The sequence below is a fragment of the Gossypium raimondii genome, chromosome 2, assembly GCF_025698545.1.
Source record: "Gossypium raimondii isolate GPD5lz chromosome 2, ASM2569854v1, whole genome shotgun sequence".
NCBI classification, from domain to species: Eukaryota; Viridiplantae; Streptophyta; class Magnoliopsida; order Malvales; family Malvaceae; genus Gossypium; species Gossypium raimondii.
Window position 1 is genome coordinate 40,436,029 of NC_068566.1, and position 19,459 is coordinate 40,455,487.

Here is a 19,459-nt window from a genome sequence, read left to right on the forward strand (position 1 = left end):
TGGCAGGGCCATGGCAATGCATGTGTAAGACCATAGTGGACTATGGCACAAAAAGAACGATGTATTCATATCCGTAAGCCGTTATTCGATTAAAAAAGAAATGGTAAAAGAATTATATGATTGAATTGAAAGATTTATAGATTATTATTGGTATTGATCTAAAATAAATGTAACCATTGATATTTAAATGATAACTGGTAAAGTTCTGAAGTGAGATAATATGAATTTGAAATGAATTATTATCGGTATGTCTGAAATTCATGAAAATGATGGTACATGAAATATCGAAATAATGTAAATGAATGATATATGCCTATGAAGAAACGACAAGAGAATGATATGTATCATGACATGTAAATGTATGATTATCTTTAATATGTTGATACAAGAAAAATTATGTATGATAAGTTTATATGTAATATGTGCAAGTACACTAACCAGTGTTGTTGCTCGATGCTTAGGAAAGTGCCAAGCTATTGGTTGAATGATTATTTATATAATGCATTGAATTGGTAAGTATTTAATTGAAAATATACTAGTGCTCATGAAAAAGTGGTAAGGTTTAAATTATGCAATTTCTTATGAAATGCCTTATTATGAGATCAATTCGAAAAAGGCTTTGGTTAAATGCACTAGCTTGTAACCATGATTGAATGATATGTTTATGACTTGTGTGTCATGCATATGGAATAAGCGTGGAAAGTAAAGAAATACAAATGAAAATAAAGAAATTATGAAGAGTTAAAGTTATATAAAATCCTACTAAGCTTAGGATAATATGTAAGTGATACTGTGGATTTATTCACCTTGTGAGTTGTTGAATATAGCTGCATGAGTATTGTGGTATTAATAGTGGATTATTCTTGATATGTATAGATTTCATATTTTAAATGAACTAATATGATTAAAGACTACGCGAGCTTACTAAGCATTCATTGCTTACGTATTTGTTTATTTTTATTTACCCTACAGATTATCGGAAGTTTGATTGGGTTGGAAGCTTGTCAGAGATATATCACACTATCCATTGGTTCTATCGGTAATTTTGGATGATTTTATTCTGGTTATATTGGTATGTATAAATTAATTTGGCCAACATTGGCTCATTAATGTTTTAATTTTGATTGGTTTCAAATATGAATGATAGATGAAATGAAATGTCTGATAATTAAATTGTAAACTCCGGTAATGCTTCGTAACCCTGTTCAGGCGAGGAATTCGGGTTAGGGGTGTTACAGTAATTACGGAACAGAGCTAGTCCGTTGGGACAATAAACACGGGAAGAGCCTTAGTAGCGAATTACTTGGAAATCCTGTATGACGAATTCTGTAAAACCTAAGTGGTGAGATGTTAGTCTGCCTTGTGTGAGGACTGGTTAAGCCTGTGAGGCATTTTCTGATAGACTTCTCGACAGTGTAATCGATTGAGGAATCCGCCATAGTGATCTGCCATGATAGGGAACTTTGTGTATTTAGAATATTGGGTGGTGCAAGTATCCGCCAAACCTGGAATTTCTTAGGTCATGTATTGAAGACATCTGGGATTCTATTACTTGAATTAAAATGTTATATTCTTCTAAGCAAGTTTGTTTGTCTGAATTGATTTGAAGATACAATGTAACTGGTGTTCTGATAATCGCTGGATCCTGTAAAGAAATCCGTCAAGAGTAGCATCCGTTGAGTATCATTCTGAGAAGGGTATCTAACTACTATCTGTAGAGAAATTGTGTAACGGGATTCAAAATATGGTGTGAAGTTTGTGATTCGCCAATCGGGCGAAATATGTATAAGATGGTTAAGTGTAGAGATTGATGTATGATTATCCACCAATCAAGAATCAGAGAAGTATCCGCCAACGTCTGAAAGGAAGTCCAGAATCTTAAAGTCAAGGGTTTCAACAATAACGCTAAAAGTAAGACTAGTTGAGGACTCATTAAGCTCTATTGAACTTATGGGTGTTTATTTGCAATGTATGTTATTAGGTTTGAACCAGTTCGCCAGAAGGGACCAAATTAGGAATGTGCCTTGATGTCTATTTGTAAGGCGATATTTTGCATACCTAGAAGAGTTTTTGGAAATATAGCTAATAGTGTTTTTAAGCGACTATTAAATCTGCTTTTTAAAGATTTAAGTTGTAATGTCTTATACAAGTATTTGAGAAACTATAGTAATTTACAAATGTTTCAGTCAAAATCTTTGGCTTAGAAAATAAATAATTAAAAGATATATTCAAAAGGGTCTTCGCTAGTTTTAAAATTTATTTGTTAATTATGTAAACATTATGACCCCTATAATAGGTTCCGTATATTAGGTTGAGTATAGGACGTTACAGATAAAACTAGTTATTTATTATGCATGGTATTCGAGTTTAAATCCCATTATGATCAAATTTTTATTGATTTATTATATAAAAGATAAAACACACTCATTACAATTTAACGTAATTTGTATATGAGAGGGTATTTTATTAATTTCGTAACTAAGTTAATGCCTACTTGACCCATGACACCAACTCAGTAAAATACTTAGAATATGCTTATAGATTTTTAGCCATAAAACCCCTTAATTTTAATTAAATATTTTTCATTTGACATTTTATGTTTATATAAATTTTAGGTCGGTAATAGGCCTCGCTGCTCCGAACCAACCCTACATGCTCTGCCTCCCACTTGTAGAAGCCTTTGCATGGAATAAGATTTAAGTCGCATACAAACATGCTCAAAGGTGAATACAATAATAGCCAATAAATAAATAAAAATCTTAAGAAAAATATATGGGGAGAGATATGTATATATGACTTGCATATCCAAATAGGGACCTTGCTTCCAAATTTTTGGGGTCCTTTAAGCTATGTTCAATTGTTCATAATGGAATGTTTGTTATCAATTGAGAACCAAATTATCAAATATACCCAAAAAAAAAAAAACAAGAGTGTCAAGAAAAGTACATTTTATGTTTTCCCCCTTTTTGCTATGATAATTGACTTGCTATAAAGGGTTAATTTGCACATGCTGATGGGATTGGATTCTGCTTCTTTTGGGAGCATAATTTATCATGTTCCATGGCTTTTAGCAATGCCATGAATTTGATCCCCAAATGTCCAAAAGGATTAGATACTATAATTCCCTTTTCAGAAAGGTCGAACCCCTAATTAAGCATTTAAATTTTCTCAAATGTATAATGTTTTTCACACTGTCTTCTAATAGGGAGATTGAGCCCCAAGATTTGTCTTAGCCGTCTGTTCAAACAATGATATCTAACTTAGCACTAAGTCATTAACAAACATGGTTAGAAAAGACCGAGTTTGATTAGTTGAATGAAATACATAATTCTATAATATTAAATGAAATTGTTATACTGAATTAAATAAATGATCATATTTCTTAGTCAGTAGTTGAGGGTTCAATTCTCACCTTAAGTATAGAGCAGTTTTAAAACTTATGATCAACGTCTACCTCTTAATTGACCTACAGAATGGAAAAGATTAATCACTAGGCTCGCTCTAGTGGATACCTTGAAAAACCAAATTTTTTTATCATATTTAAATAATTATATGTAATAATAAATTATAAAATAAGATTAATAAAAATATTGATATCTGTAAATATTTTAAATATATATAATATAAACTATATATTAATAGATAAAATTTATATATTAATTGATAGAATTGTACGAAATCTCGAACTTTCCTTCTTCAAGTACTATTGTGAATCGGAACAACAATAGTATGTTTAGGTTAATATACGTGATTAATTAATAATAATATGTTGTCACTGAAATGAGGTGTTAAGTCAAATGCATAAACATATTAGAGAACGTTATACTGGATTGACCCACAATGAAAATACTTCTTAGATTATTATGTGAAAGTCACAATAATTTTAATAGTAATAATGGTGTATGTAATCTTAGACTTGATCTTTTGCGAAGCTTTTACACTACCGAAGAAACACAAGATGAAGCTTTGTGGATAGATAAACAAGGAAAAGGGCTGGACCAATATCATCCTTGGCCAGTCATAGGTGAATTGGAAATTATTTCCCACATACACTGATATACAACTATCGATAAATCAAGTGAAATTAGTAGAAGGTAATAGTAAACAGTGGTGGAGTCAAGATGTTAATCTTGGGGGCAAGTCAAAATTAGACGTGCTACGTAATAATCGAGTTAAATATATAAACAATCAATTCAAAAGAAGCGGTATTCCAACATAACAACCGATTTAAACATATAAACAATCGATTCAAAAGAAGAAGCAGTATTCCACCATAACAATTGATTTAAACATATAAACAATCGATTCAAAAAAAACGATATTATACAATATGACAATCGATTTAAACATACAAACAATTGATTCAAAAGAAGTAGTATTCACAAGCTATCATTTGACATAATTTTAAACAAAGTGAATAAGGTTTTCTTCCTCCCCTTCACTCTCCCCCTTCACTTTGGTCGAAACTTACTATAACATTATCTAGCTATTTTTGTTTCGTTTTTACACTTCTGACAAGTTAAAAACCGTCTCCTTATCATTTTCCATCCAAAAACATACACATTTCACTTAATTTTATAAGTTTTCATCAATATCCTTTAATGACAACTTTTAATACACTTGATAAAATAAAATAAACTATTGGTACATATATGTAAAACAGGCTTTAAAGATTAAAAATCTATGAAATATTTGAAGAAAAATATACCTAATACTTAAAATTTAGAGGAAAATGGTGAATAATATTTTCTTTTCTTTTCTTGTTAGGCACGAATATGAAAAAGAAAATGATAAAAATATGTCCATCTTTTTTTTCTTTTTTTTTTTTTTATGTATATTATTATATTAATTATAAAATATTAAATAAATATTAAGTTATTATTTAATAAAAATATCTTCAAAAGTTATGATAAATAATTTAGCTTCTTCAAGAAAATTTTCCCTTTACTTTCATCAAGAATAATTTTTTAATATTATTTTTAATACTATAAAAATATTGAAGGGGCCTGCTAATATTTTTAGGAGGGCCATAGTACATATACAAAGGGGGAAATTGCAAAAATCTTAAACCTTGGGGGAGGCCACTTATATTTTTGGGAGGGCCATAATTTATCTACAAAGGGTTAAATTACAAAAAAAAAAAATCGAGATTGGAGAAATAGATGAAGGAATGGGGAAAATGGGAAGATAAGTGTAGGTAGCATTTACTGGAAGATGGAACCTGGAAAGAAAGGTTGAAACTCATTTTAGCGACGGAGAAATAGAATCTCTTGATTTTGGCATCAGCTCCTAACCAAGCCCCATTGATCCAAATATTTTACAAATTCAAGATAATAATAGTGATGATCGAAAATGGAATTTTGAATTATTCCCCTGAGATTGTCTTTCCCTCAATTTCTAGATGGTGACAATGCAACAAATTTAATTTTTCAGCAAACCATTGTTGGAGGTTCGGATGTTTTTTTTTTCTAATTTGATTGAGTTTTTACATTTTTGTAGAAACTATGGAAGAAATGATAGTACCAACATTATTAAAGGCCGTTACACCCTTAATTGTTGAGTAATTATAACATGATAAATCAATTTTGTTAGAGACTAATTAGTAATTATTGAAAATTTGGAGATTAAAATGTAAACTTACTCAAACATAAATGACTAGTTTTGTAATTACCTTTTAAACTTTTGGTACGTAGAGGTGTGTACTATTTTGTTTCAACCAAATAAACCCTTAATGAAAGATATATTTAGAAAAAAATTGGATTATCAATTAATTTGATTCGATTAGTAAATTAATTGATTTACTTAAATTAATCAAATTTGATATTTAACTGTTATGGTTTTCCATTTGATACGAGTCTCAAGGCCCAATTTCAAGTTCATGAACGTAATGAGCTTAGTTTCCCTCAAGGTTGAATCGCGAGATCCAAATCCAAGTAGTTGAAGTCAAAATTCAACTTATTCGTTAAAGACTTTATCATGAAAAAATTTCGAGAAGAAAAGTTCAAGATCCAAGACGATGAACTTTGGAGTTCAATATGGAGCGAGGATGAATTTAAAGGGACCAATTTTGTTCGTGGACTTAAAATCTCAATCCATGATAATAATCTCATATGGAAGATGTTAACAAGCTTAGGCATTACACTTTAATGACCCCAATCAAGCCCACACGCCTAGCCATATTATAATCAGTTGACTTGCGGTGCATTTTTGGAAGGGATCTAGGCATTTCTGAGTCAATATGTCTCGTATCAATCAAAGACTTGTCTCTTAGCTTTGCACTTCACTATGAATCACTCGATTTCGAGTTCTGGAACTCAAGTTATGGTTGTTTTAATGAAGACCGGATAAGTAAAATTTCTGAACGGGATTATTACAGAAATTACAAGTTTCAGGCTTTTAATTCAAGTTTAAATCATATTTGGTTTGAGTTTTAGGCTTATTTTTTATTATATATGAACTCAATATTGTATTTATTAAATTATTTATTTATTTATTCCAAATTTTGGATAAATTTTAAGTATTTTAAGTTATTTAGGAGTTTTATGTCAATAAGAAAGTTTAGTTTAAAACTACTTGTTGTTTAGATTAACTAGAATTTCAATTAGAGTTGTCCATGTGATGGGCTCGGGTTGGGCTCTAACAAAATTTTGAGGCCTGAATGTTAGGCTTGGATCTGAACCAAAAAATAAGCCTAAATTTTTGCCCAAGCTTGGCCCAAATAAAAATGCTAAAACTCGAGCCCAACACGACCGTGTTAATTTTTTTTAATTTTATTTTTATGTAAAAATTTTAAAAAACATAATACACCAAATACACTAAAAATATTAAAATAAATATTTCCCAACAAATTTTAAAAAATTTTAAAAAAATTATTTATACTTAAATAACATTAAGATAAGTACAACTTAACAAACAAATGCCTCTAAGAAAAATTAACAATAAAACAAGTTTTGTACAATATCCAAACATTAACAACAAAATAGTAGCAACATAAATGGTAGCAAAATAGTGGGAAAATGTGGAAAAACAACAACAAAACATGGAAAAACAAAAGCAAAAACAACAGAGTTTTTTTATTGAAAATTTGGGTCAGGCCAAGCCAAGCCCTAGCCAAAAAACCTTACCCAAGGCCTATATAAAGACATATTCATTGTACACAATTCAATTAATTCATTCATTGTTCACTTTGAGTTAATAAAATTCTCTTTAAGTTTTCTTTTTAAAAAATTCTCTTGAGTTTTCTTTTAAAAGAGTTTTAACAATTTTTTCAGATCGTGAGGATCATTTTCAAGCTTTTTCTTAATTTTTAGCTATTTTTGGGCCCATTGGCTCTCTCATTTGCACTCCATCCGTTGGCTCGTTTTCAATTCTTTTTGCATATTATAATTCAATTTCATATATCACTTCACATATCATTTAAGCAATTCATTCGTTTATAGCCCTATTAACCAACATAGACCCAAAACAGATACGTGAATTAGTCACCCTTCATCTCAATCTGGGGTGCATCATCAGATGAATCGAAGCCATTATACTGGCACATGTAGTGCATCGTCGAATAAACCGAAGCAAATATACTGACACGTAAGTGAACCATCAGATATACCAAAGTAAATATATTGGCAAGTAAGTACATCATCGAATATATTGAAGTATAAACCTGTACAGTTAATAAAGTAACCAATTTCAATTTCATCACATAGTTCAATTCATATCTCATCATTCTCAATTCTACAACAATTCATCATTTCATCATATAGTATAACATATTTCAGCTTAATTTCATACTAACTCCCTATATTAGTTATGTCACATAATTTTCTATTCTATTCAATTTAGTCCCTATCTCGATATTCATTTCAATCGTAGCATTTCAACTCAATAACCATTAACAACTTACATCAACATTACATAATGCATAATGTCATGAATATGCAATAATTAGATCGATCTCGGGTAATAGAGATACAAACTGAAACTCCGAGCTATTCGTCGTCGACTTTCAATTTTCCTTTCTTATTTGACGATTTTGTGTCAAATTTAGCTAAATAAAATCATAAAAAATATTATCAAATTCCATTCAAATCAAAATCAATCACAAAATCAAGTTTATTTCAAAATTTATTTAATTTAGTCCCTAAATTTGAGACAAACATAACTTCTGTAATAGGCCCAATTTGCCCGGCCCGATACAATTATTAAAACCCAAATAAAATATATATAATTAAAAGTCCACAGTCCAAATACATGGGCCAAACGTGGCCCAAATCATTTTAACCCAATGTCTAGCCCAAAATTATAACCAAACCTAAATACCCCTAGCCCAATCATAACGCAGCCCAAAACAAAACCAGAAACAGAAAACCCTAAGAAGATTCATGCGCCACAGCCAAGCCTTCCGCGACCAGCCTCCGTACGCTCCGCGCCACGTCACCCCAGCCACGCACGCCTCCGTACGCCGTACCTGCGCAGCAAATAAACAAACAACAAAAACACAAAAAAAGAGGAAAGAACAGATAGTAAAAAAGGGATGTTATTTATTTTTATTTATTTTTCTTTCTTTTTTCGGGTCGGCTATATAGGACCGATTCCAACACTGCAAAGGTCCTCTTCTTTCACACAAATTGGATACAAAATCAATAAAAAGAATAAAAAAATTTCAAACGCAAATCTGAATCTCTTAAGGTGACCAGAGTTCTTTTTATTTCGGCTTTTTTTTCTTTCTGTTTTGATCCATTGTATATAAAAAAAGGGGAAAGAAATAAAAGAGAAAGGGGGAGGGTTTAGAAACTTTACTTGGTTTGGTGCGTCGCCAAATCCCCCTCCGTTCAAGCCAAGATTGAATAGGCGAGGGGGGGAGGCTTTCGTTGCTCAAGCGGCGCAGAGGGTAGAGGCTAAGGTCTGTCTTCAACAAACTTTTCTTTTTTTAGGGTTTCGACAGGGGCCTTTTATAGCGCGTAAAACGGCACCGTTTAGGGCCTGTTTCAGTGGCCCTTAAACGGTGTCGTATTGGCCAACTAACCTCAGCAACCCGCGCGGTGACCTGACCCGAGGGCAGGATCCGCGTGTTTTGGTTTTTTGGTCTATTTGCGCGGCGTGCACCTTTGTGTTCTGTATAGTTTCAATTTGATTTTCTTCAATTTCTTTAATTTGTGCCGCATTTTTTATTCTGATTTCATTTTGGTCCAAGATCAAACGGTGGCGTTTTTGTTCTCTGGATTTGAATTCTTGAAGTTGTGCGCTTAATTGTTACTTTAGTCCTTAGTTTTGAATTGATTGTAAATTTAGTCCTTTGAATGTTGTAATTTTAATGCGATTACCTTTTTTATTATTCTTATTTTTTAGTATTTCATTTAATTTTGTAAATGTTTATTGAATTTTACAACAACTAAACCTTTTATTATTATTATTTTGTACTTTAAATTAAGTTTCAATTCAAATTTAGTTTTTAATAGCATAATTAAATTGGATTGGTATCTATTTTAAATTTATTTATAGTATATTTTAACATCCGTTTGACATTGTTTTTAAGTTATTTAATATAATTTTAAGATATATTATTATTTTTAGTTATTATTTTAATTTATCATACATTTTAAAAAAATCTATTATATACTATTATTTTAAAATTTATTTTGTATTATGTCTTGTTATATATTCATTATCACTTTGATTAATTATTTTTTATGTAAATTCGTTATATCATATATACATTCTTTAAAATTTTTATTCTATAATATTTTTCTTTAATTTCACTCATTATATATTTTTATTTGTATAAAAGTTTTTTTAAACGTAATATTATTATATATATGTACATAATTATTTTTAAAAAATACATATATCTTCCTCCATATTTTGTATATTTCAACTTTTACATATTATTATATAGATCATTATTTTTATAAAGTTTTTCAATCCTCATGCATTACTTATTTAAATTAATACATGTATATTATTACGTACCTTAATTTTCATAACATTTGTTTCAAAATTAATCTAAATATTATTATTCATGTAGTAGATCTTTGAAGTTGGTTAATGATTCGTTTAATCTTTGAATGTTGTACAATGTGGGATATGAAATTATCGCTCCTATGTATTGTATTGCTTATTTACTTGGTTATTCTTCATACATTAGTGTACATTTAAATTTAAATGAATTATCACTTCACGACGTACATTATTGCTCCATCATACTTTATTCGTTTAAAAGGTTATGCTTAATATCATTTGAGTATCAAAACCAACTTATTCAAAAATTTTCAAAATACTCAAAGTTTAGAATCCTCGAGAGAATTGAGCCCTAACGTATTGGGTTCCAATGTTCCTCGTCGAATCTAAATAATCGAAAATTTTCAAACATACAAATTTCAAATAAAAACCCATTCTCGGGAATTCGACACGTTGTGTCCTAACGCATTAGATATGAGATGTTATTTTCTCGAGACGAGAATTTTAAAAATAAAGGCAATGTTCGATATTTAGAAATTTTGTGAAATCGAACCCTAACTTACTGGGTTTTGATTTTCTCATTTGACCCAAATAATCCGATATCCTTCTCAAAATGCATAGGTTTTAAAAGTCAAAGGATAAACTTAACTTTGAAGATCTGAAATATTGCACTCTAACTTACTGAGTGTGACAATTTATTCTTTGGAATAAGTGAACCTTATCATCCAATTCATTTTATTCAAGATAAAATGATCGAATTTAAAAATCTTTTCAAAATTTCGACATTAAGACATTAAACAATCAATTCGGTACCAATTTTGGGCGTCACGAGGGTGCTAACCCTTCCTCGTGCGTAACGGACTCCCGAACCTGTTTTCTCAAATTTCGCAGACTAAAATCATTTTCAAGGTGAGCCGATCACACCTCAATAAAGGATCGGTGGCGACTCCCATTTTCCTTTTTAAGTCGATTCCCGTTTTTTCGAATTCAAAAAGTGGTTTCGACAACTTCCAATTTAAAGCTTTGGATTGAAATTTGATTTTAGAATTACTCATTAGGGACATCCAAGTTCTTATTCCTACTTAAATTTGATGTTAATTTTATATTTTATTCAATTTGGTCTTTAATGTACAAAACTAACAATTAAGCTTTACAATTTAGTCTTTTTTTTTTCTTAAACTAAGCTTAATTTCTATCAATTTAACACCTAATTATTCAAGAAATCAACAATGGAAACTTTATAAAACTTTAATAATTTTACAAATTGGTACATGGGCTAGCTAAATTAAGCTCTCATGACCTCAAATCTATAAAAATTACAAGAAAATGACTTAATTGCACATACCAATTTACGGGTCGAATGGTTGAACCTTAAAAGCTTTCTTCTTTCTTTTACTCTTTGGTTTTCACAGTTTTGAAGAAGAATATGATAGTATCTTCTCTTTCCTTCCATTAAATTTACTATCTATACATGATTAACTTATTGGTTAAACTTAATTAACTAAATTTTAACTAAACAAGTCTTAAATTATTTAAGATAATTGGCATTTTGGCCTTTTGGATAATTGTAATTTAAGTCCCCAAGTCATTTTCTAATTAAAAATGTATAACGATTAGACTTTATTTAGTCTTTGGGCCTTAATTAACACAATTTCGGATAAATTAACTATTCCAATTTCAATTCATCTAAATATTAACTCTGTAAATATCCCTATTTAATATTTACAGACTTGATTTACGACATCGAGGTCCTGTAATCGCAATTTCCGACACCATTGGCTTTCGGGTCGTTACATTATATATATGATTTGGACTAAATATTATAAAAAAAATAGGGACAAAATTATGGTAGAATTTAAGTGTAAAGATTAAACTTAGTTTTAAGCATAATGAGGGATAGAAAAGTGCTATTTGACCATTTTCCTATGAAAGAAAAAAGAAAAGAAAAGGAAGGCTTAGACACGTGTCAAGGTAAATGATCTTCCTTTATAAAGATTAAATCTTAATTTTTAGGCATAGTAGAAGGATGAAAGTGATATTTGACCATTTTTGTATAATAATAATGCCTAGACACGTCTGAAGGTAGGCTGCAGATAGTTATAATGATTTCATTGATCCTTGTACCTTCTCATGCCCAACTAATAGATTTGGTTGTCGATAGGCTTATGAAACAGGAAATCTTACCGTCCATCACTATTTTGATGATTCCAACGTTCATGTCATGTCCACAAATTCAATCTACTTTATATAAATTTATCTATTTAATTGTTAATTAAATCTCATCACATTAAAATTATATATTGTCACAACATCAAATAAAAGCTCAAATAGAGTTATATCTTTTGGATTTTTTTATCCAAATAATATAAAAAATAATTAATTACAAAAAAGTATGAAAATAGATTAATTACAACAATAGGCATTTGTTATAGCACCAGACTAAAATGGGATGATCTAAAACATTCAGGGGCTTGATATGAAAATATCCCGTTTTGATTGGCAGCAAAGACAAGGCTTTAAGGTGCCGCGTGATGGTATGGTTGCACCAAATTTTAAATAGGGTAAATTTCTTTATAAATCCCTCTTATTTATTATTATTTTATTTCCCTTTTAACACTAAAATACAAACTGCTCCGATGTTTATTATTTGCTTATTACCTAAATAAGGTTATGAAGCAAATAATAAACAAAACTGCCCTAGATAAAAGAAAATACAAACTGCCATTTTTCTACTTTCTCCGAACATTTCTAACAAAACTACATTGTCAAACAAAACATTTCTAATAGACATAAATGCTTGCAAAAATGGTTGTCTCTGTCTTTGTTTTTTTTTTTTTTTTATCTCCGCTACCTCAATTTGCATAATTAACTTAATCACAAAAGATATCCTCATCTTCAAACAAACAAGTTATTGAGTTGAGAGAATTTTGAGGTGAGGAGCAAGTAGCTCGACTTCACTGTGATTTCCTTGTCTACAAAACTTATCCCATTTTTCAGTGGGGCAAAGAAACTAGAGAAAGAGCAGTTTGTATTTACGGCGATGGAGCAGGGAGATTACATGGCTTGCTTTTCGGCACCGGAGCAGTTTGTATTTTGGTGTTAAAGGGGAATAAAAAATAATAATAAATAAGGGAGGTTTATAAGGCAATTTACCCTATTCAAAAGGTTGGTGCCGCCATGCTGTCAGGTGGCACCCTTCAAGCTTTTTTTCAGCTGTCAATCAAAATAGGATTTACATTTTAGGTCATCACATTTTAGTCTGATGCCGCCGATATGTCAGGCGGCAATAGTAAATACCTATTTTCGTAATTAATCTGTCTTTCATACTTTTTTTGTAATTAATTATTATTTTTATATTATTTGGGTAGAAAACCTTTTTATATATATATACCTACGAGTTTGTATATCCGCGCCATGCACGGATTTAATTATGTGTATCAAATAAAAGAATATTCAATTATAAAATAATTTAATCTTTATACTTTCTATTTTAAAAATAATATTTGTAAAATAAATCTCGATCATTTGTATCCTAACTCTTTCAAAATGGTACAAAAGTGTTATTATTTCAAAATATTTGATTTAGTGAAATTTAATTGGGTACTGATATAAATCAATTTTATTAAAATATATGCCAAAGATTTACAAATTAAAATGAAAGTGTTGAAAATATTTTATTTCATATTTAAATTTTAATAAAATATTGACCAGTTAAATATTACATGAAACAAGATTTTCAAGTTTAATATTTATTTAAGGGAGTAATTAATATTAAATTTATTTAAATAGAAAATCGGTGGTATACCTCAAAATTGGTTTCCAAATATATTTATTATGAATATTGATTTTGATTTGATGATTTTAATTTGAAATATGCAAGAAAAGTTACACATGAAGATTCAATTGGAGCATTTTCAACTTGATACTCATCAAAGTACGAAGTTGCAAAAAACTTCTACAGTTGTCGAGTTGTGTCAAGTGCTAGTTAAGACCAATAAGTCAAGTATTTATCCTCTTCTTGATAGAATTATTTGTCTTGTGCTAACTCTTCCCGTGTCTACTGCACCAACCGAACGAGCATTTTCAGCCATGATAGTTGTGAAGACAAGGCTTGGCAACAGGATGGAGTATGATTTTCTTTCAACTTACTTGGTGGCATAGATCGAAAAAGAGATAGCTCAAGAATTTTCAGCAGATTCTATCATTGATGAGTTCGATCTTATGAAAAAATGGAGAGTGCAATTTAGGATGTCTAGTATTGAGAAATAGGACTAAGGCCAGGGGCGAAGCCAAAAATTTTTTTAGGGGGGTTAAATTAAATTTTAAATTCTAATAGCCTATATCTTTATAATTTTTGAAGGATTAAATCAAAATTTTATCATTTTTAGGGGGAAAAATGTAATTTTACTTTTACTAATTTAAAATTTTAAAATTTTAAAATTTTTAAAGGGTTAAATGGATAATTTTCTATTTTAAGAGGGGTCGGGCCCCTGCCAGCCCCCTAAATACGCCACTAACTAAGGCCAAGTTTTTTTAATTTAATTTTTAGAATTATAATGATATTTATGAAATTTTTAGTATAATATTAGTTTTTTTTTTTGCATATTAGAAAGAAATATTTAATTTTATATAGTGAGATTTTTTTTCTTTTAATCTTTTTACAGTTAAATAGCTCATACTTTTTGAGAAAACATTAAATTGATTTGTTTGATAAGGAAAAAAAATATATCCGAGAAGAATTGACATTTTTTATATTAAAAAAAAAGTCGTTCGGATTTAAAAGTTTCGCTCTCTTAGATCCCACCCTAGTGCAAAGTGCATAGACATTCTTCACAAGCAACAAATCCTTATCACCATCCAACCATTTGATAAAAATCCAAAAGTTATAATTGAATAATCACAAGTGATTCAAAAATTATATCACTTGGTTATAGTTAAGAGTTGTCAGTATTCACAATGACAAGATTTGTCTCTTAAATACTAAAAGTTATGTATGTTTGATGAGAAGAAAATTTGAGTCATTTAGATATTAATTGGATAACCCGAAAAAATAACCAAGCAAATAAAGGATGCTCCAAATAAGGCCAGCTTGATGAGTATCTGCATTACAGAAAAGAAACAAGTTATCGACAATGAAAAGATGGGATATGGGATAAGTTGGTGGTCACTGACCTGAAAAGACAACTAAATGGATAGCCTGCCCTAACTTCTCCATCCATATGAAGAAATCGGATCACCTTGCCATACACCACATTCCATAACCGAGCCATTCCAAACAATTTGCATGGACTGCATAATAACAGTAACCATAAGAACAGGTAATGGAACATCACATAATGTCTCCTCCTATCACCTTACACAAGAAGAGTTTTATTGATATTGGGATCTGTATACGTTATTAGTAACCCACACGTTCAGCCTTTGTTGATAACCTTAAAAACATCAGATAGTAGTGCCTGTCATGATGATTTCCACTAGTAATTTTGTTTAGTTTCCATCATGTGTAAAATCAATGACTTTTGCCTATGAAAAAGATTTAGAGAGAGAGAGATCATGTAAAGCAAATTTAATATTAGCTGAAATAGCTGATTTTTATTACAAAAAGCCAGCCGGAGGAAGGTACAAGAAAGACTGTACCAATCTTTTTCATAACACATTTTTATTTTTCCCATCTAACTTGATTATACAAAACAAGGGAAAATACACATTCCTAACCTAAATAGCACCATTAATTTGTCCTATTCTTTTCTTGTTTAGATTCCCTACATTTCCTTCCTTTTTATTCTGCTTGGCAACTTATTTTTGTTCCCTTCCTTTATCTTACATTGAAGAATTAGAAACCAAAACAATCCACCGAGGGTTGTTAATAAGTCCATTCTTGAGGTAGATTCATTTCTTGATGGTGGTGGTTTGTAGCCGGCACGGCCGCCTCCGACTGACCTTTTTGCGGCCTACTCATAGAAGAAGCCGCTGCATTAAGTGGATAAAAAGCATTGGTATTGAACCTTGATGGAACCCCTGTTTTCTCAAAGTGGAGCTTCAGGGCCTGAACTACTCTTGCAGGAATTAGAACTGTGGGGCATCCTAATCAAAACAAAATCCAAGGTACATGAGAATGGGATATCTAATGTAGGGACTGATAAATCCAACATTTAACAGTTTAGCTACTATCAAAATATTCAAACAAAAATTGGGTACAGTAACAGTGGATTGCAACTAGTAAGTTGAACAAAGTGACTTCACTGATAAGAAGTTAATTATGGTGGTTAATTCAATTATGCAGGTCGATTTTCATAATCGAATCCAACAACTTGATTCACTCTTAATATATATTATTAATATTTATATTATATAAGATAAAAAAATTTAACTAAACCTTAAACCTCAAACCTACTTCTATTATGTTTGGAAAGAAACAAAAGAAAAAAAACAAATTTAAGTGATGGAAGATTTGATTAAATTGATTAAGACCTAAGTAAGAGATAAACATCAAATTTGTTTATCTTTTATTTTTAATTTTTCAAGATATTTATCAGAGTGAACCTAATAACTAATTCTTCGCACTGACTCGTACTCAAACATGTCCAAAAAATAGGTGACCATGGAGACTTTGGAAACACAATATGTGAGAAAAAATCAAATCCTAAGGGATAACTGATAGTCCACTGAACACTTTAACCACCCCCAACTAATCCAACCAAACTATTTTGTCTAAATCCTAAACCCTATATTTTTTCGATATCCAGTATCTCAACGTAAATTCCAACCCAAACTAAGAACAAAGAAGGTAACTTATTTTATTTACCTTGTTTCTTGAGTGAATTGCCAGGAGTTGTTCCACGAGGCAAGAAGACACCGGTTCCACCAGAACCAGTTCTGGAATCGGATCCATTAAGGAAAACGGCCCTCATATCAGAACCGGTTTGTTGGTTGCTTTGTTGTTGTTGGTTCAGAAAGTACCAGGGATTATTAGAGGTGGGGGCAAGTTTTTGGCCATTTTTGAACCCTCCAATAGCTATTCCTTTGCTTTGACAATGCTTAGTTTTTGGCTTTTGTTCCCTTTGCTTCATTGCTTGCTCTTGTTTCAGCTTGTAAAACTGTAATATTCATAACAAGTAAAATCACTTCAATTTTCTTTTAAGTCCAAAAAGAAGAACGAAAAAAGAGAAATCATTCATTCTTACTTGGATAGCTCTTATTTGATCATCAATAAGGGCTTGTTTTGATTGAAATCCATGGTAATATCTTGCTGTTTCTTCGTGTATTTTCATATTTTCAAATTTCCCAACCATAGTTGAACCAGAGGACTGAAATGAGAAAAATTAAAAATAAAAGATAAGCTTTTTTTAATTTTTTTTTTTAAAGAATACCCAGAAGAAATAATCGAATCTTCGTTAAATACCTTTTCATGTTTATCTTCATCTTGAACCATGTACTGAGCCATCTGGCGAGTGAACTCACCGATAAAACAGTCTTCTTCTTCTTCTTCTTCACTATTACTGCTCTCCGTCGAGCTTGAACTCAACTGATCCGACCCAATAGGTGAACTCAACTCGGAGCCAAACTCGGATGAGCCAAATAAGTAAGCCCTGCTTTTGTTGTTGTTGGTATTGCTGTTTTCCATTGAAAGACCATCAAAGTTATCAGAAGGAATCAATAACTCACAGTTGTGCGGGTCAACAGCCATCATAAATGAAAATCTACAGAGCTCTGGGCTTTGAAAAATGGAACCCAAAATTAAAAAAAAAAAAATTCAGTTGAAGGGGTTTGATGATGTTGCTATTGGAGTTGCTGGGTGGACAAGATACAATTATTGCCTGAAACACACACACACACAAAAAGAACATTAAATAAATAGACAAAGAAGAGATTCCTATGGGACTTCTTAACTGATGTTATAAGGAATCATATTATAGAATCGGCCAAACAGGGCTTTCTCTAATAAAGAAACAAGGACAAGTTGAGTAAAGAATAAGGATGAGTTTGCATAGCCTTCTTTTTTTGTCTAATTATGCTTTCAATCACTTCATCAATTTAATCTATCCACATATCTGATTTTAAAAAAAATTAGCCCTAAACTTAGTCTCTCTATATGCTCTATTCTCATGAACAAGTATCAAAACCCAAACCAGATAATTAAGGAACGAGGCAAGCTACCATTTACTTGTTTGAATTAAAAATTAAAATCAGGTAAAGTGAAAAGGATTAAATTTGAAGAATTAAAAGAAGAGGGATTAAAATTCAAAGTATAAATACGTATTGAAAATGGTGATATAAGAACTCTAGCAGGTTGGGAGAGTAGACTTTGGTCCAACTACGTTATATGGTAAGCACACCTGCCATTTGTTAGGGAGTTGTATTCTTTTGGTTAAATTATTAAATGTGAGGATTGGTAGATTCTTCCAAAAAAGGAGATCCAAAATTTAAATGTTAATGCACTTTTATTATGTTTTGACATTTGAGACCATTAAACCCATCTCAATTTTTTAATTATATAAATCCAATTATAAAAATAGCTAGAGAACAAGTCTAATTTTGGTCACTCTTCCCACTTTATTTAATTTTTTTATTATTTTACTCCTTCAACTTGTATTATTTATTAAATTATCTTAAACGGATGGAAAAATTAACGTCTCTTAACTTTGTTGACCTGATTTCCACGTGTATATCACATCAATAATAAACTATTTTAAAAAATACTTAAAAACTTTTTTTTATTTTTTAGATTTTAAAAAATTATTTAATTGTTGATGTGGCATTCGTGTGTATGTCATGTTACCAAAGTTAACAAACGTTAATTTTATCATCCATCCTGGAGTAATTTGACAAACGACGCAAGTTTAAAAGCTAAAAGAGGCTAAAATTTAAATAGAAAAATAAAATGATTTTTTTTGTAAAAGTTAGAGAGTTAAATAAATCATTATGCAAAATCATAAACCACTACAATCCAATTTTTTAAATTATACTTTTTCATTATATTTTGATTCAATTTTATCTTTAGTTTTTTAAATATATATTTTTATTTTTTATATTTTTCTTGAATGAAATGAAAACCCGTTGTTCCAAGAATTCTTATACGTTAAAAAAATTAGTGCATACGTCAAAATTGGTAAAATAGAAAATTGAGAAACTAAAAATAAGGTTTCGTTTGTTTCATTGAAAATGGTTTTCAAAACCGATTTATAGAAAATTACTTAATTTTATGAAAAATTTGATATTTTCGATGTTTGGATAAATTTGTGTAAAATATTTTAATGAAACAAATATACATATAAGATTTTCTTTTTTCTTTAAAAAACACGACATAAATATATTCATTGTAAATTTTTTAAATTTACTATTAAAATAAAATTGAAATATTAAATAATTTATTAAAATATTAAATTATATTAATAATTTATTATATGATTAGATATAGATAATTAAATATGTAAGTTTAATAATATTGAAAATTATAATATTTTATTAATTTTAAATATTTTAAAAATAAAAAATATTAATAATA

The 19,459-nt window shown here is 30.0% G+C and overlaps 1 protein-coding gene across 1 annotated transcript; it reads right to left on the reverse strand.

The window, feature by feature from the left end:
• Nucleotides 1-15,505: 15,505 nt before the first annotated feature.
• On the reverse strand, nt 15,506-18,204 carry LOC105788765 (uncharacterized). Its single transcript, XM_012615804.2, has 4 exons — nt 17,357-18,204; nt 17,139-17,261; nt 16,760-17,051; nt 15,506-16,038 (listed from the first exon to the last, which is right to left on the reverse strand). Exons 1-4 carry the CDS (start codon nt 17,642-17,644, stop codon nt 15,818-15,820), a joined length of 924 nt encoding a protein of 307 aa, XP_012471258.1. The 5' UTR covers nt 17,645-18,204; the 3' UTR covers nt 15,506-15,817.
• Nucleotides 18,205-19,459: the final 1,255 nt, after the last annotated feature.

Excerpts from the sequence above, each read along its gene's own strand:
- LOC105788765 (XM_012615804.2), bottom strand. The coding sequence starts at position 17,644 with ATGATGGCTGTTGACCCGCACAACTGTGAGTTATTGATTCCTTCTGAT. Across the intron at positions 17,262-17,356 it reads ATGAAGATAAACATGAAAAG|TCCTCTGGTTCAACTATGGT; the intron begins GTATTTAACGAA and ends TTCTCATTTCAG. Across the intron at positions 17,052-17,138 it reads ATCAAATAAGAGCTATCCAA|TTTTACAAGCTGAAACAAGA; the intron begins GTAAGAATGAAT and ends TGAATATTACAG.